We start from the raw sequence: 27744 nt of genomic DNA, 5'->3' as shown, positions 1-27744 counted from the left end.
ACTCTGCTTTACACAAAACTAAGCAACCCCGACAAGCTGTTCATAAAAGAATACTGGTAAATTAAGAATCTTATTCTAAAAACACTGGGAAAGCTCTGAGCTGAACCATCCCATAAAGTAAAACAGTACTCTGCAATTTCTCTTATTCTTAGTTTGTACTCGTGCATGTAAAATTTTTGCTTTATTTCAGAAGGAAGTCTATCTGAACCTCTCAGTGGATACTCTAGAGTAAGAGACAATGAAGAGGGTATTTAAGCAATCAGAAGGAGGGATGTCCTCTGAGGTCTAGGAGTGCATTTGATTGATGGGAGTCGAAAGGCAAGGGGTTCAAACCTAAATATGCCTTGTCTTTATTTAGGTGAAATTTTAAAACCAAAATACTATTTTTCTAACATGATCTCTTTTTTAAAAAACTTCTTTTAAGCTATCTTTGGTCTAGTATAACCAACTCAGGAGACCATCCCCACCTCCCCAACATCCCCAAAAAGGGAATAAACAAAATACATATCTCTCCACTGAGAAGTCTTGACTGTACAATAAAAGGTGATAGTACAAGTACATGAACAAAACCAAAAGTAACTACTTTTGGGTAACTGGGTTATGCCAGTTTTACTGTGCTGTTTCTCCCAAATAAAGTTAAGATATGAAACCTTCAAAAATTAAAAAGCACAGGCCTATTGGGAATGGAACAGGCCAGGGCCTGGGCCAACTGTTTAAATGAGAAGGCCCCAGGCATGATGGGAACTGGATACCTTCCTGCACCCCTTAATCAAGATTGAATTTCTGTCAACAGGTCTCACTGAAAAAAAAAAAAAAAGAAAGAAAAAAGAAAAAAGACACATGCGTCAACCACATTCCTCTAAACAAATCAGACTGCCAAGCAAGAGAATCAGCTTCACATTTCAAAATTATCTGAATCTACCACAGCTCTAGATCCCTGAAAAACTAGAAACATTCTGAATGAAGAAAAGCTCTTTCAGACCAGTAATCCTACAATAGAAGTGAGAAAAAAGTCTCACTCATATTATGAACTACTTAGGTTCCTTTTAGAACTGTCTCTTAAGTGCCATCATCATATCATATAGTTCATTTTTGTTTCCAGAAAGCAAAGACTAAAGGATACATATAATCTCTTCCTTCAAGAAACTCATATTTGAGTGGAGAATACAGACAATTGTGATACAGGGTGATCAGCAGGGGAAAAACCAAGGTCACTACGGAAATGCAGAGACGGGGATCAGGAGGGTCAGAGAAGGGTACCTGGTGGAAGTGATGCATAGAAGATACAGACAGCCATGAGCACAGCTTAACCTATAGAGATGTTGAATCACTATATTGTAAACTGAAACTAATGTAGCATTGTGTGTCAACTATACTCAAATCAAAAATTATTTAAAGAAGAAAAAGAAAAAAGATATGCATAAAGAACAACAAGAAAAAAAAAGAACAACAAGATACAGGCAATCCTGCAGAGTTCTACAAGCTAAGGATGAATACTGATTTTTTCTAAGAGATAAATGGAAAGGGGAAACAAATTCAGGAAAAGCACATAACTGAGGAAGATTGAAAAAGAAGCAATGTAACTTGTTTCCACATTCATCTGAAATTAACCTCCATCATGTCCTGTCCCTCTTCACTCTCAAACCAAAAATAACTAGCCTTGACAACATCTATAAATCAAAAGGTGCAAGTTCAGAGGAGGTGGGGGAAAACTGCAAAAGGGTGCATTCTAAGCAAGGTTGAAATAGTAGACTAGCAGCTCCTAAACAAAACAAAGACTTTGGTGTGACAGATGCTCTCAGGCACTTCACTATCCACCTTGTGAGCTGCATTATACCTATTTCTATTGGGAGAAAAATCATAAGTTAAACAACTGGTAATATAATAAACAGGATAAGAGAGAATAAGTCAAGACTCATTAGAAGTGTATTAGTTAAACAGTCCCATCCAAATAGTGCCATTTCCCCAGGCACACCCTCTCCTACTTTCACAAGGGATAAGAGATCCTGTTACCCTACCACAAGTTAAATAGAGTTGAGTTATTTTCATCCTACCCAAGCAGAAAACACCTACATTTTTTTTTTTTGGTACATAAGAGATTAGCAGGAGCCAATAAATGGCAACATAATCCAGCATGCAATTTTAACTGTTAATCAAAGTCAGAAACTAAGTCTGAAGGAAGTTAATGGACTTCATGTTTCCACATTTATGTTTGCTAACTTCTACATTGAAATTGGATCTGTTTACAGAAACAGATCCATGAAGCTTCCAAAATTGGGTCAATTTAAAATCCAATGACAATCCCTCACTGTCCAAGCATTCAGAAGTCAGCACAGGACACATGGACACTTGTTGTAATTCATCACTGTCCAGAAACCTCAAGCACATATATTTTTCATCATCTCTCTCCCACACTTGTGAGTTATGGGTTACAAACTCAGTTCTGCTTTATTTAATTAATCCATAGAACTCTATAAACCCTAAACCACTCTTGTACAACTAATAGGACCTGAATAAAAATCAATGATGTAATTTACCTTCAAACCAAATAATGATACAGATCTTTGTAGAATACTAAAAAAATCTTTGTAGAATATCAGGATATCTTTGTAGAATATCAAAGTGTTCTGCTGTTTCAAGAGTAAGAAGCTGAAAGAGTTTGTAAGGGTTGACAGTGGGGCTGCAGGAGGTTACAATTCTTGTGAATACTCACTCAGTCTTGTAAAGATTTACATCCTTCAAAAGGTATCCTTCTTGGGATGTAGATACACAGAAACCCAAGAACCTCAAAAAGTGATTACCTATGGGGTGCCAAAAAGTGAGGTAGACAGTGGCAGGGTTAAAAGATTTCTAAGTATAACCCTTTTTATACTATTTCGATTTGTACCATGTGAATGTATCACATATTTTTAAAATATAAATTTGTGCCTGTGTGAATATACACTATTAAGTAGGTATGTAAATCAGCAAAATTTTCCTGAGACAATTTGGTGTTATGTACCAAAGTCTTAAAAATATGCATTTTTTTTTTAAACTAACGATTTCACTATATGAAATACTATGGCAGAACCATATAATGGAGGGACTGCCTGGGTGGCTCAGTCAGTTAGGCATCTGCCTTTGGCTCAGGCCACCATCCCAGGGCTCCCGGCTCAGCAAGGCGTCTACTTCTCCCTCTCCCTCTGCTTGCCACTCTCCTTCTGCCAGCCCACGCACTCTCTCTCATTCTCTTTGTCAAATGAATAAATAAAATCTTTGGGGAAAAAAAAAAGAAGTTAAAAAAAAAAAAAACATATAATGGAATACCACGTAGCCACTAAAATTATGTTGTAACAAAACTTAATGACATGAAAAACTGTTCATAACCTAATTATAAAGTCGAAAAAAATAATGAAAGTTTTTAGTGTATGACTTTTTATTTTTTTAATTTTTTAAAAGATTTTATTTATTTATTCATAAGAGACAGAAAGAGAGACAGAGAGAGAAAGAGAGAAAGAGAAAGAGAGAGAGAGAGAGAGAGAGAGAGAGAGAGAGAGAGGCAGAGACATAGGTGGAGGAGGAAGCAGGCTCCATGCAGGGAGCCCAATGTGGGACTTGATCCTGGGACCCCAGGATTACACCCTGGGCCGAAGTCATGCGCCAGACCACTGAGCCACCCAGGCGTCCCAGTGTATGACTTTTTAAAACCAAACACAGCACACAGAAAAGAATCAGAAAGAAATCTATCAAACTGTTAGCAATAGTTTATCTGAGAGGTAGGATAGTGAGTGACAGCCTTTCTTTTGCTTTTCTGTATTAAATAAATTTCCTTCAAAATATGTTATTTCTAGTTTATTGTTGGAATTTTTTTAAATTTAATTAACAGAGTGCCTGGGTGGCTCAATTGGTTAAGCATCTGCCTTCAGCTCAGGTCATGATCCCAGGGTCCTGGGATCAAGCCCCTCATTGGGCTCTCTGCTCAGCAGGGAGCCTGCTTCTCCCTCTCCTTCTGCCTGCCCCCCACCTACTTGTGCTTTCTCTCTGTCAAAGAAATAGATTAAATAAATAAAATATTTTTAAAAATTATTTATTTATTTGAGAGAGAGAAAACATGAGCAAGGGGGAGGATCAAAGGGAGAGAGAGAAGCAAACTCCTCACTGAGCAGGGAGTCCAAATGAGTCAATCCCAGGACACTAGGATCATGACTTGAGCCAAAGGCAGATGCTTAACTGAGTCACCTAGGCACCCCTTACCTTTTTTTTTTTTTTCCCAAAATATGTTACTTTTGAAGACACATTAAAGCTAACCATTTTTGATGGTAATATATTAATGTTTCTCTTATTCCTTTTTGATATAACTTACTGTGGACACAGCCTTACCTGTGGCTTAATGCCAGTCAATCCACCTTCCTACAGGCTTCAGAGTTGCAATATACTCTTTCACCTCTCTTCTGAAATACTGTAGTCTAGCAAGTACTTTTTATCAAGAACCTGGAAGAAACAGAAAGGTGATATAACAGGTTTACATTCTCTAGTAAAAATGGTTAACAGAGAATACAAAAGCGCTACAAAACACCAAGAATACTCACTTTCAAAACCAAAGAGTGCTTCTGAGAGCTAAGGTCTAAATAGCATAAGTCTATCCTTAATAATACTCTTAACTGTTGTTTCAGCTTAAGTTTTTTTTAGTATATTTGCTGTCTCAGGGTGTCTTTGAGATCATACACTCCCACTTTAAAACCATCTTTCCAAAATCTGCAGTTTAGGAACACTGACACCAAGGGGTGATACTGTGCACTTCTATTCAAACATTAGAATGGAAAGGAAAAAAAAAAACTTACTATTTTTTTTATTAAAAAAATAAAAAGTAGAAATATTGAGGCGCCGGGGTGGCTCAGTCATCTGAGCATTTGCCTTCAGCTGAGGTCGTGATCCCAAGGTCCTGGGATAGAGCCCCACATTGGGCTCTCTGCTCAGCAGGGAGCCTGCTTCTTCCTCTCCCTCTGCCTGACACTCCTCCTGTTTATGCTATCAAATAATTAAATAAATAAATCTTAAAAAGAAAGTAGAAATAGTATTCTTTAAAAATTTCCAAAGCCCCTTTCTCACTCAACATTAATCCCCCCCAAGTTTCTCTATGCAAACAAAACCAGAACCCCTCCCAGTTATCTATACTTTTATACTTTTTTTTTTTTTTTAAGATTTTGTTTATTCATGAGAGACACAGAGAGAGAGGCAGAGACACAGGCAGAAGAAGCAGGCCCCATGCAGGGAGCCTTCTGTGGGACTCTATCCCAGGACCCTGGGATCATGCCCTGAGCCAAAGGTAAGATGCTCAACCACTGAGCCACCCAGGTGCCCCATCTATACTTTTAACCAAGTACCTTGAACCACTGATCTCCATCTAGGTCTCTGTCTCAAATACGGATCTATCCACAAAATTATATGGGCTCTTAAATCTTCCAGTAGTCAATTCTATTTCCTAACTTTACTCATTGCAAAGAAAATTCAGTTTGCCAAAGAGTGTTTAGATCTCTCCTCCCTTCCTTCCTTCCCCAGCAATTCAAAAAGAATTAGGGAGAAAGACTGAATAAAAAAATAGATAGGGGATATAGAAGAACTCTGAATACCTCATGGCACCTAAATAAAACATGAAGGACTTTCCCACATAATCCTGTCTCCTGAAGAAGCTTAATTGCAAATGTAGGATAAGTTAACTTTATTAAGCTTGGAATACACAGACTTAAGCATAAGGCTGGCCAAAACAACCCTATTTTATTTCAAGTTTTAAAGTTTAAACAGATTTACCAACCTAGCTGAATACACCGTTTTTCATACCTGCAATTTTGTAGTGAATTTAGATATCTTCCTGCCTATCCAATTCAGCAGATAGTAAGTGGACAATTTGTGTGCACCAAGACTGTTCTAGTTCTTGTCTAAACAATGTCTGCTTATCAAGAGCCAGTTTGTGTTCCATCTGCTTCACAAAGACATCCTTGCCTATTTTAAAGATCATTGATCTCCCTCACCTCTACACTGCCAGGGCAGCTGCAATACATAACACTAGGGGACTCCAATGCTATCATGTCTTGTTCAGATTGTCACTTGTCAATTTGAATCAGTGTTTTGTCCTCAAGCATACCAGAAAACCCATGAGAACATCGTACATCTGAATATCCATAGTATCTAAAACCAATCTGAGCACACAGTACATCCTCTCAAAAGTCGGTTAATTAGTTAAGTGACTTGGGAGCCACAATAATTTTTATCCTGAGAGTGGCAACTTAATCCTGACCTAACACGCCCAACAGCCAAAACAACCAAGAGTGATATAGGGGTGGCTTGGCAGGGGGTATGACACACTGAGGCCACAACGCAAGGGTATCCTTACTATAGCAGTAAATAGTTCAAATTCTGACATGTAGGGCAGCCTGGGTGGCTCAGTGGTTTAGCACCACCTTCCGCCCAGGGCGTGATCCTGGAGACCCAGGATTGAGTCCTGCGTCGGGCTCCCTGCGTGGAGCCTGCTTCTCCCTCTGCCTGTGTCTCTGCCTCTCTCTGTGTCTCTCATGAATAAATAAATAAAATCTTCAAAAAAAAAAAAAATTCTGACATGTAATGAGTGAGACAAATATGAAGATAGGCCATAGGATGTCAAGACCAAGTAAAGCTGAATGAACCTGGGAGAACATAAAGCGATAACCTCAGCTCGAAATCCGCAGAGCACTCAACGCTGTCTGGTCCTAAGCAGGGCTGGGCTGATTAGGGCAAGCCCTTGGTACTTAACTACTAGAAAACTGTATGTGAGACAAAGAAACCCTACGTCAAGAAAAAGGAGGCAAAAGAATCCTGCCTTATTATAAGTCTGGTTCACGCTTTTCCTTTCCTCCTCAGTCTATAAATGCTCTAGGAGAGAAAATTAGGCAGTAATTTTAGAATAATTAGGCAATAATCAAAGGGGGAGGGCTAAACGGATATGAATAAAACAGGACGAATTTTAAATCCCAAATAGAAAGACAACTCCAATTGGAATTCAAGTCCCGCAATTAATTATGTTCTCACTCCGTATCTATTACCTTTCTATCTTATACAATAGTTTTTAAATGTAGTTGTGACCACATCTGTTTTCCTCCACCAAAGCCACACTTCTTGAGGGCGGGGCTACCGTTTCACCCATTGCTTGAAAATCTAGATTGTGGGCCTCCGCTCCCTCCTGCATAAAGTGGAGCTAAGAATAGCTCCTGCTTCACTGCCTTGGTGAGATAATTAAGAAAACGTCTGCACGCAGAGTGCCTAGTCCACGAACGCTCATTTCATCTGTGCGCGGTAACAATGATCGTTACCGTTATTAGCCTAGAGCCTCCCACAACCCCTACTTCCCCCTATTTCCCACGGCCGGCCTCGGCCTCTACCTGCAGACACAGCCTGCCAGCCTCGGTCCGGACACACTTCACGGAAAAATCCTGTCACCAAGAGAAGGGTAGTCCGAAGGCCGGCTCCCTCTCCGCCTGGCCTGGGAGGCGCCCACACACCAAGACCGCCTCAGAAGCCCGGGCCGAGAGGCGCTTGGAGGCGCTACGGGCTTGGGGGAGACCTCCGGCCGTTCGAAAATCAGGGAAGGGGCAGGCTGCGTCCCAGCCGCTCCCCGTTTCTCCCCAAGGCTCACCTCGCCACAGCTCTGACAACCAAGCGCCCGGAAGCCCCGCGGCGGGACTCATTCAGTACCGTTGAAAATTTGAACCCAGGCTCCCTAGTTGAATCCACCAATCAGAGTGAGGGAACCGGCAATCCTTAGCCTCCCCATTGGCCCAGAGGATCGCAAGGACGCCGGAAGTCGAGATGCGACACAAGCAAACAACCGCCCCGGGAGGCTCCTGGGAAATGTAGTCTCGTGCAACTTGCCTGAACCCTTTGGAAGAACTCTAATAAGGAAATTACTACAAAGCCCAGAATGCTCGACTCCAAATTATTCGGGAGAGGTAGTACCAACTGGAGAGAGGAAGAGTCGCTTCAGGTAACAGAACGACGTGCACCTGGATTTCCCCAAAACCTTCACGAAAGAGAAATTTCTTATTCTCCCTACTCTAGTGCATGGTGCCTTGGTCATAGGAATTCGCTTCGTTTTAGCATAGAGTCCCCTGTATACAACATAGACTCGCCCTCATCTCTTCTCCCAAACGTGAAGGAGTCTCTCCCAAGTCCTTATTGAGCCCATTCTCCCGTAAGGACTGGCTTAAAGCCGCGGATTATGATTGGTTGGTCCTTCCCTTTTAATTCCATTTACGTGTCTTGTTTTCTCGTCCTCGTATTTTAGAAGGGAAAACAAAAGGTTCAGAGAAGTTGAGTGAATAGTCTGAAATCAATAAATGGAGGAAGCGGAACTTGAATTAGGGACTTCTGGTCCTATACATCATCAATAATTACTTAGAAAATAATAGCAGCTACAAGAGGGGAAAGATCTCTGTAATAAAAATTACAGCGTTTAAGAAAATAAGCTTAAGGCCTTTATCTGAAAATTTAAAACTGTAAAACTTGGTTGAATAACTACAAAAATACGTAAAGGAGATTATATGCTTTATTAGTGGATGGGGAGATCCAGTATTGTAAAGCTGTTAATTTTCCGTATGAAGAGTTCAAGGAAATTACAATGAAATTCGCCAAGGTTTTGTCATGGGACTTGCCAAGTTGATTCTAAAATTTATATAGAAGAAGAAAACACAAGAAGTGGCATCTGAATTTTGAAAAATAATGGGGGAGACAGGTGACTGCCATACATAAGCTCTCATGAACATTAACATATTTGTAAATTATAGTTATGTTTAAAGTATGGTTAATTGACTCCATGGGGATATAATAGGGAAAATCCAGAAAGGAAAACTCTACAGAACAACAGATCTCGTTTCTTCAAAACATAAACAGCAAGAGTGGTTTTGTTTTTGTTTTAATACGCCTTCTTATTTGTAGAGTTACATATAGAAATGGTAGGAATGAAATGACTCTAGAATTTGCTTCAGAATGATCCGGATAGTGTGGGGTCTCGGGAAATAGGTGGGAGTATAGATGAAACGAGTGAAACAAGATTAGCCACAAAATGTTAAGCGTTGAAGCTGAATGGCAGGTTTGTGATACATATATGCATATATATGCTCATATAAATGTGCTTGTGAAGTTTTCACAAGGTTCTTTAAAGCAGAATATTGCCATAAGAATTCTTTTAAAACAACAGAAGATCAATTAGAAGAGCTTAAGAGTCCAGAAACAAACTCATGTATATCAGAATTTAGTAAATGCTGAGTAGAATTTCAAATCAGATGGAAACAAATAATGGAGTTAGGACATTTGCTTTTCATTTGGGGAAAATATTATATTAGATTTTTATCCCATACCATTTACAAAAACAAATTTCAGATGAATTAAAACCCTAAAGATAGGGACGCCTGGTTGGTTCAGCCATTGAGTATCTGCTTTTGGCTCCGGTTGTGGTCCGGGGAATCCCAGGATCAAGTCCCTCATCAGGCTTCCTGCATGGAGCCTGCTTCTCCCTCTGCCTGTGTCTCTGCCTCCCTCTCTTTCTGTGTCTCTCATGAATAAATAAACAAAATCTTAAAAAAAAAAAAAAAAAAACCTAAAGATAGGGGAAAAATAAAAATTTTTAAAAGTTTAAAAGAATATGTTTTCGATGTTGGGGTAGGAAAATTTTATGTTAAGACAAAAGGGATAAACTAAGACATAAAGGTAAACACTGACCAACATTTTAAAATTCTGTTTGACAAAAGAAAAACAAGACTGAAGGAGGAAATATTTCCAACACATATAACAAAGAATTAGAACTCAATATATATAAATGAACAGCAACAAAAAAACCCCAAAAATCAGTAAGAAAAGGACAAAACCTCAATAGGAAAAAAAATGGAGAATATGGGCACTTCTTAGAAGAAGAAATAAAATTGGCCATTAAAGATAACACAAAGGGGCACTCCCCTCTGCTTGCTAGATAGGATGCTCCCCAATTCAGGAATCCCTTAATAAAGCTAATTGGATCTTCAAATTAAAAAAAAAAAAAAAAAAGACATGCAAGGGTGGTTGGCCTCAACTAGTAATACTGAAATTTAAGTTAAATTCAAAGTATAAGCAAGAAGGCACCATTTTCACCCATCAGATTGTCCAAAATTAAAAGTTTAATGGTATCAAGGATTTGCAAGGTAAAAGAACAAATGGGTTTGGCTGCTTTAGAGGGCAAGTTAGCAACATCTATTAAAATGTCAAACACGTGTGCCCTGTGATCTAGGACTTCTATTCCTAGGTTTAATTCCAAGAGACACAATCATCAACTTTGACATAGAAGCACAGAGGCACAGTCACTATCACATGAATCGAGCACCTACCATGTGTCAGTCACTATACTAAATGTTGGGATTAAAAAGACAAAATCTCTGTCCTTGAGAACCTGATTCTAGATTCTACTGGAGAAGGCAGACTCTAAACAAGATAAATAAATGATGTAGTGTATTAGGAGGTGGAAATGCAAAGCCTTTGCTCTCCAGGCCCCAAGGGTGGATGGCAATGAGAAGAGGAAGGCAGGGGCTGGACAGAGACAAAGGAAGGGCAGGGTCGGCCTACACTGTGGCCGCCCACTTTCAGCAGACACAGCACCTAACCACTAGGGAACTGCAGGACCACAGAGTAGCCATGCTCAGGTGGGGGTGGAGCTAAAGAGCTTGCTTTATATTAGGAGAGCAAGGGCATCAGAGCTGTGCCCCATCCAGGACCTACTAAGTAGAAGATGCCTAGTGGGTGAGTAAGTGAATGAGGCAGTGCCTGCGAGCCAGTATGTGTGCAAGAGCTTCCCAAGTCGTTCCAAGGGGTAAGCCTGACCCAAGGAATTCATTTCCTGTCATCCCTTCTGCATTGATTACATTCTAGTCTGAGTCTCAAGTTCCCATTCTTCATGAATGGATGACTGCAAGGGCTGAAATCACCAAAGCAGCCTTTTAGAGCTGAAAGGAAGCACAGACACAACTGGTCCACTCTACCCACATTTTCAGCCATCGTTATTTTGGCCTTATTCATGTGAAGGGGGTTTGTCATTTTAAGTAGGGTAGTTCAGGGACATTTGGACAAAGATCTCCAGAATGTAAAGAGTGAGCCATTATAGATATCTAAAGGAAGAGTATTCTAGGCAGAGAAAGAAGCAAGTGAAAAGATAGGAGCATAGCCGGCATGTTTTAGAAATACCTAGGAAGTCAGTGGCTAGACAAGGAAGAGAATGTCAGGAGATATTCTGGCAAACCAACTGGGCCACTGTGAGGACTTTGATTTTTACTCTGAATGAACTGGGAGGCTGAGGGTTTTTTGCATTGATTAGCTCTCTGCTTTTAATGGGATAATTCTGGTTGCTGTGCTGAAAACAGAGGGAAGGAGAGCAGGAATCTTCCATCAGGGAAGAGCAGGGAAATCAATTAGTAGGCTGTTGCATTGGAGCTGTGAGAAATTGGAAACCACCTAAATATCCATAAGTAGGAGGTTTTTTTTTTTAAGATTTTATTTATTTTATTTTATTTATTTCACAGAGACACAGAGACACACACACACACACAGAGGCAGAGACACAGGCAGAGGGAGAAGCAGGCTCCATGCAGGGAGCCCAACGTGAGACTCGATCCCGGGTCTCCAGGATCACACCCTGGGCTTCAGGCGGCTAAACCACTGCACCACTGGGGCTGCCCAGTAGAAGGGTATTTTAATAAACTGTCTCTAGAATGGAATATTAAGCATCAGTTCAGTTCAAAAGAGTTCAACTGATCTGGACTGACAAGGCAGTATCTTCGAGACACATTTTTGGTTAGAAAACAAATTGCTGATTGATATAAATTCATTATGAAACCATTATTTTTTTTAATTTATTTTTTTTAAGATTTTATATATTTATTCACGAGAGACAGAGAGACAGAAGCAGGCTCCATGAAGGGAGCCCGATGTGGGACTCAATCCCAGGTCTCCGGGATCACGCCCTGGGCTGAAGGTGGTGCTAAACCGCTGAGCCACCCGGGCTGCCCAAAATTTATTTATTTATTTTTTAAATAAACTCTATCCCCAGGACCCCTGGGTGGCTCAGCAGTTGAGCATCTGCTTTTGACTCAGGGCATGATACCGGGATCCGGGATGGAGTCCCACATTGGGCTCCTGCAGAGAGCCTGCTTCTCCCTCTGCCTGTGTCTCTTGCCTCTCTCTCTCTCTCTCTCTCTCTCTCTCTCATGAACAAATAAATAAAATCTTTAAAAAACAAAAAACAACTCTGTGCCCAAAGTGGAACTCGAACTTACAACCCCGAGATCAAGAGTCCCATGCTCCACAGACTGAGTCAGCCAGGCACCCCTGAAACATTATGTTTTTTAAAAATATGCAAAATGGGCAGCCCGGTGGCTCAGCGGTTTGGTGCCGCCTTTGGGCCAGGGCCTGATCCTGGAGACCGGGGATCAAGTCCCACGCCAGGCTCCCTTCATGGAGCCTGCTTCTCCCTCTGCCTGTCTCTGCCTCTCTCTCCCTCTCTCTGTGTCTCTCATGAATAAATAAATAAAATCTTTAAAAAAAAATGCAAAAAAATAATAATAAAATAAAAATAAATAAATAATAAAAAAAAGCAAAACAATGCTCCACTTTTCCTGTAGGTGTGTATAAATAATGACAGCTAGCACTTACCTGGCACTTACCATATGCCAGGCACTGTTTGAAGTACTTAACACATAATAACTTACTTAAAAAAATAATAATAATAACTTACTTCATCCTAATGGTAACTCTATGAGGTAAGTAATGTCATCATTTCCACTTTATAGATTGAGGAAATTGTGGTTCAGAGAGGGTAGCCAACTTCTCTAAGGTCACACAGTTTGTATGTGACAGAGTCAGAATTTGGAAGCAGGAAGTCCAGCTCCAGAGGCCAAGCCTTAATCACTGCCCTACATTGCCTCTCCTAAACAGAGATGTATATGTGGCAGGAGTGAGAATTCACAACAAACTGACAAGTGTGGGAAATTCAGAGGGGAGGAACTAAACTGGACCATGGACAGAAATGAAAGACAGATAATGTGAGTTTTATCTTTGTATAAGAATGTAGCCATGTATTATTTGTGTGATTTCAATTTGTTGTTTTTATAATGGAAGTCTGGTAGAGGAGAGAAGTCTGCAAAGGAGAGAGGAAGACGAGCCAGTGGAGCAGAAAGTTATTCAGGCTCTTCAAACCTATTTTTTGAAAGTGAGAGAGAAAGAATCAACCAACCTCTACCCTTGCCCCTTCCAAATCTGCTCCTTCACTCTGTAGGTCAGTCCCTCTACCATCTAACCAGTGGTCACTAGGCCAAAAATCTGTACTTGCCTTCCAGCTTGATGAGGCCTCCTACTCCATGGAAAATGGACACCAGCCAGCCATTGGCTCTGGATGGCAACTAACTCTCAAACACCTCCAGGCAGGGTGGCTGTAATCACCCAAGAACACTCCCCTGGAGAAGATTGCAAGTATGAGCCATTGGTGACAGCCATCAAAAGGATCCCTGGAGAAGAGGGCATCACTCTGTCTCTGTCTTCCATAGTTCCCATTCAACCAAGCAAAGGGAGCTCTGCAGGTGTTTCCGCATGGCTGATGTGGAATTCTTTTTGAGGAAGGATTATAGAGACCTTAGCAAGCTGTGATTAAGAAAAAAAGACTATAGGAAACAACCCAAATGTCCACCGATTTATGAATGGATCTATAAAAGGTGGTAAATCCATGCAATGGAGTAGTATTTTTTAATAAAATGAATTAAGTACTGACACATACTATAACCTAGATGAACCTGAAACACTATACAAGAAGCCAGACTCAAAAGGACAAATATTACATGATTCCATTTATAAGAAATTTCTGAAAGAGGCAAATCCTTAGAGACAGAAAGTAGATTAATGGTTGCTAGGGATTGGGGGTGGGGGGATGGAGAGTGACTGCTGATGCAGGGGTTTCTTTTCAATAAGCTCATGTAAAATCAGTGCTAGCCAGGCACAAGTGGGGCCTTTGTCTTTTGGGAGTAGGAAAGAGAATCCCTTGAAATTCCATCCTCTGCATTTGTAGTGGGTATTGGCTTGGTACATAAGCTAAATACTTTAATATTTGAGATCTTTTATATTTAAATATGTTTTAATAAAATTACAAAAATAATACATGCTTATGACAGAATGGAGGGTATAGGTTAGATCCTGTACATTCATGACTTCACTTAGTCTTTGCAACACCCTTGCCAGGTAAGGGTGGAAAAAACTGAGGCTCAAGGGAGCTAAAATGAACTGCCCAAGGTCACATAGCAGAGTTAATATTTTTAGCCAGGTTCATAAACATATATGAAGTAAAAGTGAAACATATATGTTTCAAGTAAAAAGTGAAAAGGCCCTATACCTCCTATCACACCCCATCACCAAACCCTCTCCTTCAGTTAAAACAATTAGTGTTAGGGAAACCTGGGTGGCTCAGTGGTTGGGTGTCTGCCTTCGGCTCAGGGTGTGATCCTGGAGTCCCAGGATTGGGTCCCAAGTCGGGCTCCCTGCATAGAGCCTGCTTCTCCCTCTGCCTATGTCTCTGCCTCTCTCTCTCTCTGTGTTTCTCATGAATAATTAATTAATTAATTAAATCTTTTTAAAAATTAGTATTAAAAGATGAGTATATATCTTTCAGAAATCTTTTCATAAAAATACAGTCATATATCTGTATTCATACATGCATGCATTTATGTATTTTTCTATTTATGTAGAAAAATATTTTTTTAATTTCTTACTTTAAAAGTAATACTTATAATATTTAGAAAATATAGGAAATAATAAAGAAGAAACAAAAATGTAACATAGCCTTTAGAAGCAACACCTCCACTACTAGCATTTTAGTATATTTACTTCCAGTCTTTTTAAATATACTTCCTTAGTATATTTTCTTCCAATCTTATTTTATTAGACATTGAATAGATACAAATACATGTATGTAAAATGTATGGTTGTATAAAAAATGAGGCAACAAATTCTGTATACATATGTACAATTCAATAAGAACATTTCCATTATCTTTTAAACTCTCAATTTTACCCAGTTCCCCAGTTTATGCTGAACCCAGTCCTATTACTATGCAATGACTATCTTGAATTTTGTGCTTATTATTCCTTAACATTTCTTTATAATTTTACCACATAGGTATGTATCCCTGTATTGGTTATCTATCGCTACAACACAGATAACCCCCCAAATTTAACAGCTTAAAATTATAAATATTTATTATCTTATATATTTTCTGAGGGTCAGAAATTCAGTAGTTAATAACTGGTTCTGACTCCAGGTCACAGATGAGATTGTAGTCAAGCTGTTGGCTATCCTCCTCTGGAGGCTTGGCTGGGGCAGGAGGATCTTCACATGACTGCTGGCAGGAGGTTTCAGTTCCTCACCACACATGGGCCTCTCTGTAGGGCTACTCACAACATGGTATCTAGCTGTTCCCAGAGTGAGTGATGAGAGCGAGAAAGAGATAACCTAGTCTTTTTTTTTTTAATATTTTATTTATTCATGATAGACAGAGAGAGAGAGAGGAAGAGACACAGGCAGAGGGAGAAGCAGGCTCCATGCAGGGAGCCTGACTTGGGACTCAATCCTGGGACTCCAGCCCTGGGATGAAGGCAGCGCTAAACCGCTGAGCCACCTGGGCTGCCCGAGATAACCTAGTCTTGGAGGTGACATACCATCATCTCTGCCATTTGCCATTAGTAACACAGAACAACAAAACAATTCTGATATATTGTGACAGGGGACTACACAAGGGTGTGAATACCAGAAGGGAGGCCATCTCAGACAAGGCCGGCTGCCACAAACCCTACACTGTATGTAGATTAGTTTTTCCTCTTTTCAAACTATATATAAATGGAATCATACTTCATTATTCATGGAACATGTTTCTAAGATTCTTTCACAGTGTGTATAACTAAGTCCACTCATTTTCTCACTGTATATTACAAGTATAAATATACTATTTGTTTAAACGTTTTGTTATAATGGACACGTGTAGTTTCCAAATTTTTGCTATTATAAGTAGTGCTGCCATAAACATTCTTTCTTTAAAAGTTTGGGTTTTTTTTTTTTTTAGCAATCTCTATACCCAATGTGGGGCTCGAACTCATGACCCTGAGATCATGAGTTGCATGGTCCTCAAACTGAATCAGCCAGGTGCCCCTACTTCTATAATCATTCTTATACCTGCATTTGCACATGTGTAAGAATTATTTTAGAGTGTATATCAGAGGATCCCTGGGTGGCTCAGCAGTTTGGCATCTGCCTTCGGCCCTGGGCGTGATCCTGGAATCCCAGGATCGAGTCTCTCATCGGGCTCCCTGCGTGGAGCCTGCTTCTCCCTCTGTCTGTGTCTCTGCCTCTCTCTCTCTCTCTCTCTCTCTCTCTCTCTCTCTCTGTCTCTTATGAATAAATAAATAAAATCTTTTTAAAAAATAGAGTGTATATCAAAGAATAGAATTGCTGGGTCATAGGTTATGGGTATTAATTCTAGGTGACAATAAATTTTTTTCCAAAGTTATTCCATACTCTTGAACCACCTTGATTTTATTGGATTTTCCCATTTTTGCCAGGCTAGTGGGTATGAAATGGCATCTCAGGGAGGTTTTCATTTTCATTTTCCTTGATAACTAGTGAGGGTGAGCATCTTTTCAGATTTATTGACCACTCTGTTTCCGTTTCTCTTTAGCGTCGGTGCAAGGATTTTCTCCATTTTTCTTTTGCCTTTATCATATTGATTTCCTAGTCTTTTTCCTATGCATGGTATTTAGAGTTGAGATTGTGTCACACAACTAGTTTTATATACTTTTATTCTCACTTAACATCACACCACAATCGTTTCCTCATCATCTAAATCTCAGCAAATGTTTGTTGTTTTTTTAAAGATTTTATTTATTTATTCATGAGAGAGACACAGAGAGAGAGAGAGAGAGAGAGAGAGGCAGAGGGAGAAGCAGGCCCCATGCAGGGAGCCCGAGGTGGGACTAGATTCTGGGTCTCCATGATCATGCTCTGGGCTGAAGGCGGTGCTAAACCGCTGAGCCTGGGATGCCTGGGTGGCGCAGCGGTTCAATAAAGCCCATTATCTCTGGGCAGGGCTGATCTGCCCTCTGCTGGGCCCCCAAAGCACATCATAAACTTCCATAATTATTATTTTCATACTGAAATAATTGTGACATTGGAAGTTTCAAAAAGGAAATCAGATCACACCCTGCCCCAGTTTAAAACTCTTCCATAGAACATAATAGAGAGTTCAGAAATTGGCCCCAATACACTTAGGAATAAAGATTATGACAGGAGAGACATCTCAAACAAGTTGGGAAAAGATAATACTGCAATAACTGGGTGGTTATTTGGGAAAAAGTTGTGGATTCCTGCCTTACACCTTAGACCAAAGTGACTTTGATGGCACAAGATTGAAATGTAAAGAATGAAGCCATGTAAAAACTAAAAGAAAACAGAGAATTTGTTTTCTAATATTGAATTGGAGAAGCTTTTCCTAAGAATGACATAGAACCTGGAAGCCACAAAGGAAAAGATGGATAAATTAAAATACATACAAAATAAAAGTTTGTCCATGATAATAAACAATAAACTGGAAAAATATTTACATCTCAGATGTAGGAAAAAAAGGATAAAAATTCTATAAATCAGTGAGAAAAAGCTCAACAGAAGGACCAACTGAAAAAACGGCAAATGAAATGAACAGAGAATTCACTAGAATTCCCCCCCAAAAAGGCTCATAAATATGAAAAATTGCTCAACTTCTCTCAATGAAAAGAAATGAAAAATAAAAGTGCCTCTTGGTTTTTATCTATCTGATTGGCAAAGAAAATAAGGTTTGATAACACTGAAGTTCAAGATGTGAAGAAAGAGAAATTCTCATATTTTATTGATGCGAGGGCAAATTAGTACAACTGCTATGGAGAGTACTTTGCCAATATCCATTAGAACAAAACAAAAACAAGTTCATACCTCATTTACTGGTATTCTACTTCCAGGAATTTTCCTAACATAAACTCCCACATATGCAAAATAACAAATGGACAAGTTATAGCATTATTTATAATAGGAAAGGAATGGAAACTAAGTGTTCAGAAATAGAATACTAGGCGAGTAAATTATGGCATGTCTTTATAAGCTTGTGTTTTAATTTAAAAAACTGAGGCAGGCTGCAAACGTAGAGCTCAGTCATAAGAGCACAATGTAGAAGTGTCTATAGTAAACTATCATTTGTGTAAAAAAAAAAAAAAGTCTGTATGTGTCGGACGCCTGGGTGGCTCAGTGGTTGAGCATCTGCCTTTGGCTCAGGTCATGATCCCAGGATCCTGGGATCGAGTTTCCCATCGGGCTCCCCAGAGGGAGCCTGCTTCTCCCTCTGCCTATGTCTGTGTCTCTCTCTGTGTCTCTCATGAATAAATAAAATCTTTTTTTAAAAAATCTGTACATGTAATTTGCCTGTGAATATAGCGACCACCTCTGAGAGACCTCAGAAGAGAATGATGATCGCTGTGGGGGGAACTGTGGATTGGAAAGCAGGGAGGACTTAACTTTTTCATTCTATGCTCTTTTCATATTTTTAATATCCGGTGTTCCTATATACCTGTTTTTAACCGATCAACGCAAAACACCTCTCAGTGTTTAAAATCAAGTCTAACTCACTTCCATGGTTAACTTTCCAACCTCCTCCCACGCCACATTTCCCCTACCTTCCAGGCAACTTGCTTCTCCTTCAGTTTCTGGAACATGCCAAGATCTTCCTGCCTCAGGACATCCTGCATAAGTTGTTCCTTCTGCCTAGGTTGCTGTTCTCTAGGTTCTTATCATGGGTCAGCAAATTCTTATATTTCAAGTCTTGGGTTTCATGTCCTCTCTTCAAAGAGGCCATCCCTGGCCACCCAGTCTAAAGCAGTACCCTCCCCTCACTTCCTTTACGACAATACCCTGATTTACTTCTTTCATAGCACTAGTCACTATTTGAAATTACCTTGTTTGTGTATTTTCAAAGTTATTTACTGTTTCTTTCTTGCTCAAGGGTTTGTCTCCATGAAAGCAGGGGCCCTGTCTTGTTTCTTCAGAAACCCAAATAATAAACATTTGTTGAATAAATTTATGCAACGTACACTATGGACCACACACTGTGCTGCTACAGATTTTACAAATTACAACTCTTTCAATCCTCGCAATAACTTTAATGAGGGAGATAGGTGGTTTTCTTTGTTGTTGTTGTTGTTTTTTTTTACCTATTTTACAGTTAAGGAAATTGAGTAACATCCACAACTGACAGAGCTGGAATCCCAGGCGCAGGTTCTTAGCTACAACGCGATGCTTTTTAGATATATAAACTCACGGATGAAATTGACTGATTAAACGAACTCCTGGAAATGTGAATATAAACTTTGCCTTTTTTCTTTTTTTGCGTCTCCAGATTCCCCAGATCTGCCGCAAGGGGGCGCCCTCTCCCAGGTCTTGACGCCAGTCCTCAAGGCGCGCACTCCCTTTGCGTCTCGGGCTCGCGCGCGCTGCCGCGGCACCGGAAGTGACTGAGCTTGCAAGTTCCCCCGGTCTCTTCAGGGGAAACTGAGGCCGGCTCGATCGGAAGAGACAGCGCGAGCCGTCAGCCAGGTAGGCCGGCCCGGGTCCGCGGCGCGGAACTTGGCCACGAAGAGCCCTAGCGTCTGGAAACGACCTGGCCGACGAAGGGGGAATGTGGCCCCCCACGGCTCGCGGGGCTCGCAGGTGAGAGCGCCGCCTCCCCTGTGCGTGGCAGGCGCGGCGCCCAATGGGAGCCCTCGCCGTCCCGCTTGTGTGCCGACTGGGCTCGCTGATTGGCTGCGCCGGGGCGGGCCGCCGGGGGCGAGACCCCTCCTCCCTGAAAGGGCTAGGGGGCGCCCCTGAGGGAGAGCAGTTGCCTGGCAACGGGGCGGTGGCCCGGCGGGTACCCGGCCTAGCGCGCGGGAGAAGCCGCCAGGCCGCAGCCCACCGGCCCCGGGCTCCGGAGAGGTGCAGCCCCCGGCCCCCCGGCCCCCGGCCCCCCCGCCCTCCCGGGGGCGCCAGGAAGCTGCCTTGGGCCTGTCCTCAGGAAAACGTGGTCTCAGCTGTAGGGGGGCCGCGAGCAGGCCTCAGTCCCTCTCCCTGACCCGAGGAGAGGCCTGGCGCCTCACCCTCACCCGGTCTTTGTGCAGGGCGCCGGCGGCCATTGTGTCCGTGCGGGGAATGGAGGACCCGGCAATCCCCCCCCACCGCCTCCGCGTCCAGGGCCTTTGGGGAATTCAAGGAAAACCAGCGGTGTTTCTGGGGGGTCCCCGGCCGTCAGCCTCCCGGAAAGGCCCGAGGATGGCCTTTCCGAAGTCAGACCGCAGATCCGAGGCAGCTCCCCCCTCCCTCTGCCCCTTCTCGAAACCTTGAGCCCCATTGAGAAGTCCCTTCAGGGTTTCGGAAGCCTTACCCCGAGCTGGCACTTAAATAGAAACAACAACAACAAAAAACCTACAGCCCACACCAGCCACCTCCGGGAGAGTTCTCCTGGCTCCCAGTAGGAGGCGGAGAGCCAAGGGGCGTGCAAGAGCGAGGGGGCTGGGCTCCCGGGTGGCAGGAGGCCGCTGCCGAGTGGCCGCCCTCGATCCGGGCGATGGAGGAGGAAGCAAGCGAGGGGGCCGGTTCCTGAGCTTCGTAATTCCTGTGTCGCCTTCTGGGCTCTCAGCCTGCCGGGTCGCATGATCCCTCCAGCCGGAGCTCCTTTTTTTGCCAGCCGCCGTGAGGCCGGCTGAGTTGCCGGCATCCCGGCTGCCACCTCTTCTCCCGACCTATGGTACAAAAGATCTTCCGGGGGTTGCACCTGCCTGCGGTTGCCTGAGACGGATTTAAATGTAGGTGGTGCGGAGGTGGGGGTGGGGGCAGACTGTCCGTGGGGGTGACTTTCTGAGGAAGGCGTTTCAGAGAAAAGGGGGTGGTGAGGTACAAAAAAAAAAAAAAAAAAAAGCCGGTGTGGTGATTCAGAAAGAGCCCACGGGTGCTTTCAATTTGACTTCATTGAAGTCTTTTGGACGCTAGACCCAGACCTTCCTAAGAACCACAAAGAAACCAGTTCTGGTACCTGGAAGGGGAATGGAATATTGTAGGTTAAATGGCATGCATATTAATTTTTTTTTTTCCTGAAGCTCTTTCTCTCCCACCAGAACCTTATCTTGGCTTTGGATCTCAGAAGAGAACCACTAAGCAGAGACCAGACTCAGTGAGTGAGCAGGTGTTTTGGACAATGGACTGGTCGAGCCCATCCCTATTATAAAAATGTCTCAGAGCAACCGGGAGCTGGTGGTTGACTTTCTCTCCTACAAGCTTTCCCAGAAAGGATACAGCTGGAGTCAGTTTAGTGATGTGGAAGAGAACAGAACTGAGGCCCCAGAAGGGACTGAATCAGAGATGGAGACCCCCAGTGCCATCAATGGCAACCCATCCTGGCACTTGGCAGACAGCCCTGCGGTGAATGGAGCCACTGGCCACAGCAGCAGCTTGGATGCCCGGGAGGTGATCCCCATGGCAGCGGTGAAACAAGCGCTGAGGGAGGCTGGGGATGAGTTTGAACTGAGGTACCGGCGGGCATTCAGTGACCTGACATCCCAGCTTCACATCACCCCAGGGACAGCATATCAGAGCTTTGAGCAGGTAGTGAATGAACTCTTCCGGGATGGGGTGAACTGGGGTCGCATTGTGGCCTTTTTCTCCTTCGGTGGGGCACTGTGCGTGGAGAGCGTAGACAAGGAGATGCAGGTATTGGTGAGTCGGATCGCAGCTTGGATGGCCACTTACCTGAATGACCACCTAGAGCCTTGGATCCAGGAGAACGGCGGCTGGGTAAGGACCACGCCCCTTGTGTATACTACCTTTCCCTCAGCCTCTGATCGAAGAGATCTCCAATAGCCTTCTCACCCATATCTCTTTCTGTTGTGCTGGGTGGTTATTGGAGACTGCTTGTTAAGGAGAGGTGACCTCCCTGCACCACAAGAGGTTAACTGTTCTCAAACACGGGTAACCTAGTCTTGAAAGGACCAAGCATCTTTCATCCTGGTCACTCTCATGACCCCACTCTTTCATAATTGTGTTCCAGTTTCTCAGCAGAGGAAAACATAGCCTGTGTGTTTATTTGGCCCCAAATCTTTGCGAGTGGGAGGTTATTCTAGTGTTCCCCCACAGCCTGACAAAATGGCTCACCACAAAAAGGGCTGATGAGTGTAATACCTCTGAGCCCCTTCATTCTTACTCCCCCAGGGATGTCAATCTTATCCTGGGCTTCCTTCCCTCCCACAAATTAAGTTCCGTTTATTTCAGAGTTTGCATATACATGTTCCTCTTGTCTCAGACGCATACATATTCGTCTCCTCTCAGAATGGGGCATGGCCAGGCAGAAGTTCCTATAGTGGCTTGGATGGCTGAGGATTGTCAGATTTTAGGGCAGTGGTAAGCTGTGCCAGTGGGCTTGTTGCGTTTGTGCTGCACTCCTCTGTTCATTTGCTCTAAAGTGTGCAAACTTTCTGTATGGTTGGCCTGTTTGTGGAGCTCTTGCTGTGTCACGCAGTAAGCCTGGGGACTTTGCACCTCACTGCCTGGGGTCGGTTGGAGAGCTCTAGCTGTTCTGCCTGTTCTTTCCGGCCAGGGCCCTAGGGCCTCTTCACGAGCACTGTTGGCTGGCAAAGCAAGAACCTGGTCTGTGGGGGCTCTTTGGGATATTGAGATTCAGTGACAGACTTCAGAAACAAACTGACATAGGTTTGAGTTTCAGCCCTGTCACTCACCCAGCTGTGCGACCTTGGACAGGCCACTTTACCTTGAGCCTCTCAGTTTCTTACACTAAAAAAAAATGGGGCAGAGTGTTGTAAATCCTGGAGCTAATGAGAGCAGTGACTGGCACCAGCAAGTTTCTGTAGTAGTTATTGGTTCCAGACACACTTTGTGGGCCTAGGAGTCATGCCCTCATTCCTCTCCTCCCCAATGGAGAATTCTCTTGCCCAACACCAACTTAGGAGCAGATAGTGGTGAGAAGTTCTTTAGGAGTGCTCATTGTAGGCAATTTTTGCCCTACAGTGAACTCAATCCTCATTTCCTTGCTTATCTCCTTGCCTAGGGGAGATGCAGGGCTTGTGGGGGGTATTCGGCCCCCTCAGAACACCCAGAAAATTGAGCAGGCTGTGGAAAATAAGTCATCTATTGAAGGAGCTGAGGTGGAAGGGCCCAAGTACTACAGATTCAGGAATGTCAAGAATGCAAATTATCCATAGGCTGGGCCTAGGGCGTGGCACTTCAGTTTACCTCTGAGCCAGAGACCGCCTAGTTTGCCCTTCCCCCTGTCTTATTTCCCATTTCTTTGCAACTTCATTAACTCTTCCTGCTGCCAGTTCTTGTAAAACACAAAGGGGTCAAGTCAATAGAGGTCAGATGACTGGGGTGGGGTTGGGGGAGGTAAAGGTGGAGAGCTCTAGAGCTAAGGCTGACCAGACTTGAAAGCCATTCTGTAAATGAACTCCCTGGGGGGATAAATGATTAAATAGTTCCTGTTGGTTTGTGTGATGACCTCGCCTGTTCCCTCCTGCTTTGATTCTCTTTGGGGGCAAATATTTGTTCAGCTGATTACAGGAGAGACAGGATTCCAGCACTTCAGACAAAGCCTCTGAGGCATCTCCTAGTAGAGACTTGGGCCTTGTGCCCACCTTGCCTGACTATTGTCTTTGGCCAGGGGTGCTAATACCAGGTGGGTTGTTGCCAGCTATTAACAAGAGGCAGTCTGGGAGAGGTGCCTATTCTATCGACCAGCCTCTGCAGAGGACTACCTGGATCAGAGAATTGCCGGTCACCCAGTACTGTATATACGGAAAGAAGTTTTAGACAGCAGCACAGGGAAAGTTCACTAGATCACCCCTGGATTGAAATTCCATCTTCTGTCTCTGCTCAAGAATTTTCAGAGCCCGTTAGGCAACATACCATATGTACTTCCTCTTGGTGAACAGGGGATGTGTGCAGAAGAGCCAGTTATGTCAGCACCATTTCTGGGCACTCATGCTCCCTGAGGCCAGGAGGTAAAGAACATTTAAGTAGAGATCCTTTGGATGGAAGCTACCCACTCACTTCCCTTTCTCGTACCATCCTGTTTGAGCTGCACAGGCTGGCTACCGCAGTAGCCATCTCAAAACCTTCTTGGAGGCTGTGGTGAATCCATGAGGGTACGACTTACGGGCCATTACCACGCTGGGATGTGCTCTAAATTTAGCATCCCTACAGAAAAGTGGAAGGAAATGAGCCTTTATAAAGTGCATCCTATGTATGAGGCATTGTCTTGAGTCTTTTACTTATGCAGCCAGAACGTGCTGATCATCTATTATGAGGCAGGCACTGTGCTGGATGCTGGCAGTTAGCTGCACATGATACCTTCCCTCATGGAAATGACATGCTATTTCACATATCTCACACAATAACTTTTCAAGGTAGGTAGGTTTATTCCCAGTTTACATGTGAAGCCCCTGATAGCTCAATGACTGGCTCCGGGTATCCTTCAGCCAGTTAAGTGACTGAGTGAGAATTTTCACCTAGGTCAGTCAGCCTGACTCTGAAGTCTTTTCCATCCGTATCAGGTTGTTCTAGGAGTAATAAATTGACCCGGATATCCTGGCACAAAAAGGCAGAAATGCTGTTGGGCCAAACAAAACATGCTTGTGGAGGTGCTCACTCTGGTCTGTGATCCTGACATTATTCAGGTAGCTGCAGGTAGAACGGTGCCTTTGTTGGCAGGAGCATATTCCCAAAGGAATGTGTATAGCCTCAGATTCTGACATTGGTAAAACTCGAGTAGGAATCAGGGTTTTGCCTAGTCAGAGTGGCCTTCTTGTTAATTCTTAATTGTTAAACCCTCTCAGGCTCTGCCAATAGATAAGAATCATGTGCATGTGGAGAGAAGGTGGCCTGCTTCAGATATATCTACTTAATTATGGGTGAGCTCCAAGGACTGGAATTCCACATGTAGCCACACCACTGCCTGCTTGAAGTCACCTGGCAAGATGCTGAACCTGTTTGTCTCTCTTGTCCATCCATCTCTTCTACATGTAAAATAGAATAATGTCAGCCACCTGCCATAGCTTGACTCTAGTAAAGAATCTAGAACAAAAGCCCTTCCTGGGCCATAATTGTAGGGTGGAAGCACCTCGTTTAGTGAGTAGGTCATCTGCCTCAGAAAACTGAACTCTGGCCCCATAGTTTCTCAAGAAACAAAGCCAACTCCTAAGATACTCATCTAGAATGGAACCTGATGTGACCTATATAGGGACAGAGCGTTTTGGGAGCTTTCCAATGGGAATGTGGACAGTTTTAAGGTGAGGACCTAGGTGGGCTAGGCCATTTTGGAATTGCTGTCCCTGGGAAACCCCTTAGCTCGATTGAAAACCATTGTCAAGAGCGATGAACAGTCTGTGGAGAGAGGAAAAATAATTTGGCCTTTCCGAGGCTGCATGGCTCTGTGGTCTTGTAGTTTCTGTAGGTTTCTTGCCTATTCTGGCTTCTTTGGCATGGCTGTATGCTGTCTGAAGCACCTCAGTGACCTTTACAGATCTCAGCAGCTGTTGGCAATTCTGTGGTTTTCTTGGGGAAACCCCATTAGAAACCCCAAACGTGGAAATTTTTAGTAATCTCATTCAGGTCCCAAAGTGAGGTAGAAATGTCTCAGGGACTCCACCTCAAAACACCCAATTCTTCTGGATGTATATTTGAGGTTGCTCTTGAAACTCTGTCACTATCACAGGATTTTCCAGACTTCCTGGGACTAATTTCCCCAGTGGCCCTGTAGAGCCCTTCAACTTCTGGAAGAAAATTACCCAGGTGTTTTTTCAAGGGGTCCCAACAGAACCCAGAAAGTTTTCTTGACTTTTGTGTGGGCAGTCACCAGATTTGTCTGGGCTGCAGGAAGCAGCAGTTGTTAGCTGTCCTTTCCCCAGCAGGTATCTGTCCTGAAGTCATCATTTTCCAACATCCTTAGCCTTCTATCACGGGGCTCACTTTCAGAACCATGATCTTGTCTGGGTTTGGCAGGGATAGATTTAGGGGTAATTCCTAGTGAGCTTCTCTTCAACCGAAGTATAATCTTCTACTACCTCCATTAGCAGGGCCTTGTCCCTACCCCGACCCTAAGTCCACAGAGTTCTCCCTAGGGACTTCCTCTCTTTTCTTTGAAGGAGTCACTCTGCTCCTGGAGCAGCTTCTTTTCTTCCTTCCAGCCGACAGTCTGTCTTCCCCCTTCCCAGTTGACAGACCTGAGTCAGACAGTAGACAGTTCCACTGGGTCATTTTGTTTAACCCAGGGAAGAGAAGACTCCAGAAAATTTATCACCAGTGTCAAATGCCTGGAGGAAGAGGGGTTACACCATTTTTATTGGTAGAGTACCCAACAGAACTTGGATAAATGAAAGGATAATAACTGGTAGCATGAAATTAGTGTAAAGACATTTCTCACACTGTTGTCTCTCTACCACATTTAGGAGTTTCCTGAAGGTGGAGTCCACATCTTGTCCACACTTTTCCTCAGTACTGAGCAGGTCTTGGGCATAGCAGGTACTCAATAGAAAGAGATGGTCCACCAAATCTCTGAAGAAACAAATGGTTACCAAAACAGAATAATAGTCATGGGAATTTTCACTGATCTGATCATTCAGTCATTGATTCAAAGAGTATTTATTGAGCTCCTGTGTCCAGGCTGTCCTAGGTACTAGGGAGACTGTCTTAAATAAAATTAAGTTTCTCTTCTTGTGGAAGCTCACAATCTGGTTGGGGAGAAACAGATAATAAACATTTAATTACATACATATAACATAGCACGTGATAAGCGCTATGAAGAAAATAAAGCAGATCGAGGTATAGGGCATGCCTTGCAAGGGAGGTGGGGCTACAGTTTCAAGAGTGGTTAGGGAAGGGTGCCTGCGTGGCTCAGTCAGTTAAGTGTTCTGCCTTCAGTTCAGGTCATGATCCTAGGCTCCTGGGATTGAGTCCCAAGTCACGATCCCTGCTCAGTGGGGAATCTGCTTCTCCCTTTCCTCTGCCCCTCCCCTCTGCTTGTCCGTGCTTTTACTCTCTCTCAAATAAATAAAATCTTTTTTTTTTTTAATTTTTTTTTTTTTTTAAATTTATGATAGTCACAGAGAGAGAGAGAGAGGCAGAGACACAGGCAGAGGGAGAAGCAGGCTCCATGCACCGGGAGCCTGACGTGGGATTCGATCCCGGGTCTCCAGGATCGCGCCCTGGGCCAAAGGCAGGCGCCAAACCGCTGCGCCACCCAGGGATCCCTCAAATAAATAAAATCTTAAAAAAAAAAAAAGTGGTTAGGGAAGGCATCACCAAAAGGTAGAGTTTGAGCCAAGACCTGAAGAATGTGACTAAAGAAGAAATAGCAAGAGGGAAAGTGGTTGGGATTGAGAGGGAAGAGGTGGCCAAAGGTCACATCGTATAGGGCATTACTAAGGCCATGATGAAGACTTGGCTGTGGTTGAATGAGAGAGAGGCCAGGAGAAAGTTTGGAGCAGGGGTGAAGTGATCTGAATTCTGCCCTTGCAAGAGCAGCAAGCCAGGAACTGGTGACGAGACTGGTGCAACTGGCACATGAAAACAAAGATCCTAGTCTGGATCAGGAGGTGGAGGTGGAAGTAGTGAGAAAGGGACTAGAGA

General features: G+C 43.2%; 2 protein-coding genes across 10 annotated transcripts in view; one reads left to right on the top strand and one right to left on the bottom strand.

Annotated features, from left to right (window-relative positions):
* The window catches only part of TPX2 (TPX2 microtubule nucleation factor), a 75304-nt gene extending 56427 nt beyond the window's left edge, over window positions 1–18877 (bottom strand). For 2 of the 9 annotated variants that reach the window (XM_038571920.1, XM_038571926.1), the window contains exons 1-2: window positions 7646–7798; window positions 4360–4470 (exon numbers count right to left, since the gene is read on the bottom strand). The gene's annotated coding sequence lies outside the window, so the exon portion shown is untranslated. The other 7 variants (XM_038571927.1, XM_038571928.1, XM_038571925.1 and 4 more) reach the window with 6 other exon arrangements.
* Window positions 18878–20935: 2058 nt separating this feature from the next.
* Window positions 20936–27744, top strand: part of BCL2L1 (BCL2 like 1) — a 51356-nt gene continuing 44547 nt past the window's right edge. The window contains 1 exon segment of the mRNA NM_001003072.1: window positions 20936–21903. Coding sequence (NP_001003072.1) covers window positions 21340–21903 — 564 coding nt within the window. The 5' untranslated portion in view covers window positions 20936–21339.

This window comes from Canis lupus, chromosome 24 (assembly GCF_011100685.1).
Source record: "Canis lupus familiaris isolate Mischka breed German Shepherd chromosome 24, alternate assembly UU_Cfam_GSD_1.0, whole genome shotgun sequence".
Taxonomy (NCBI): Eukaryota; Metazoa; Chordata; class Mammalia; order Carnivora; family Canidae; genus Canis; species Canis lupus.
This window is presented reverse-complemented; position numbering and strand designations above follow the sequence as displayed.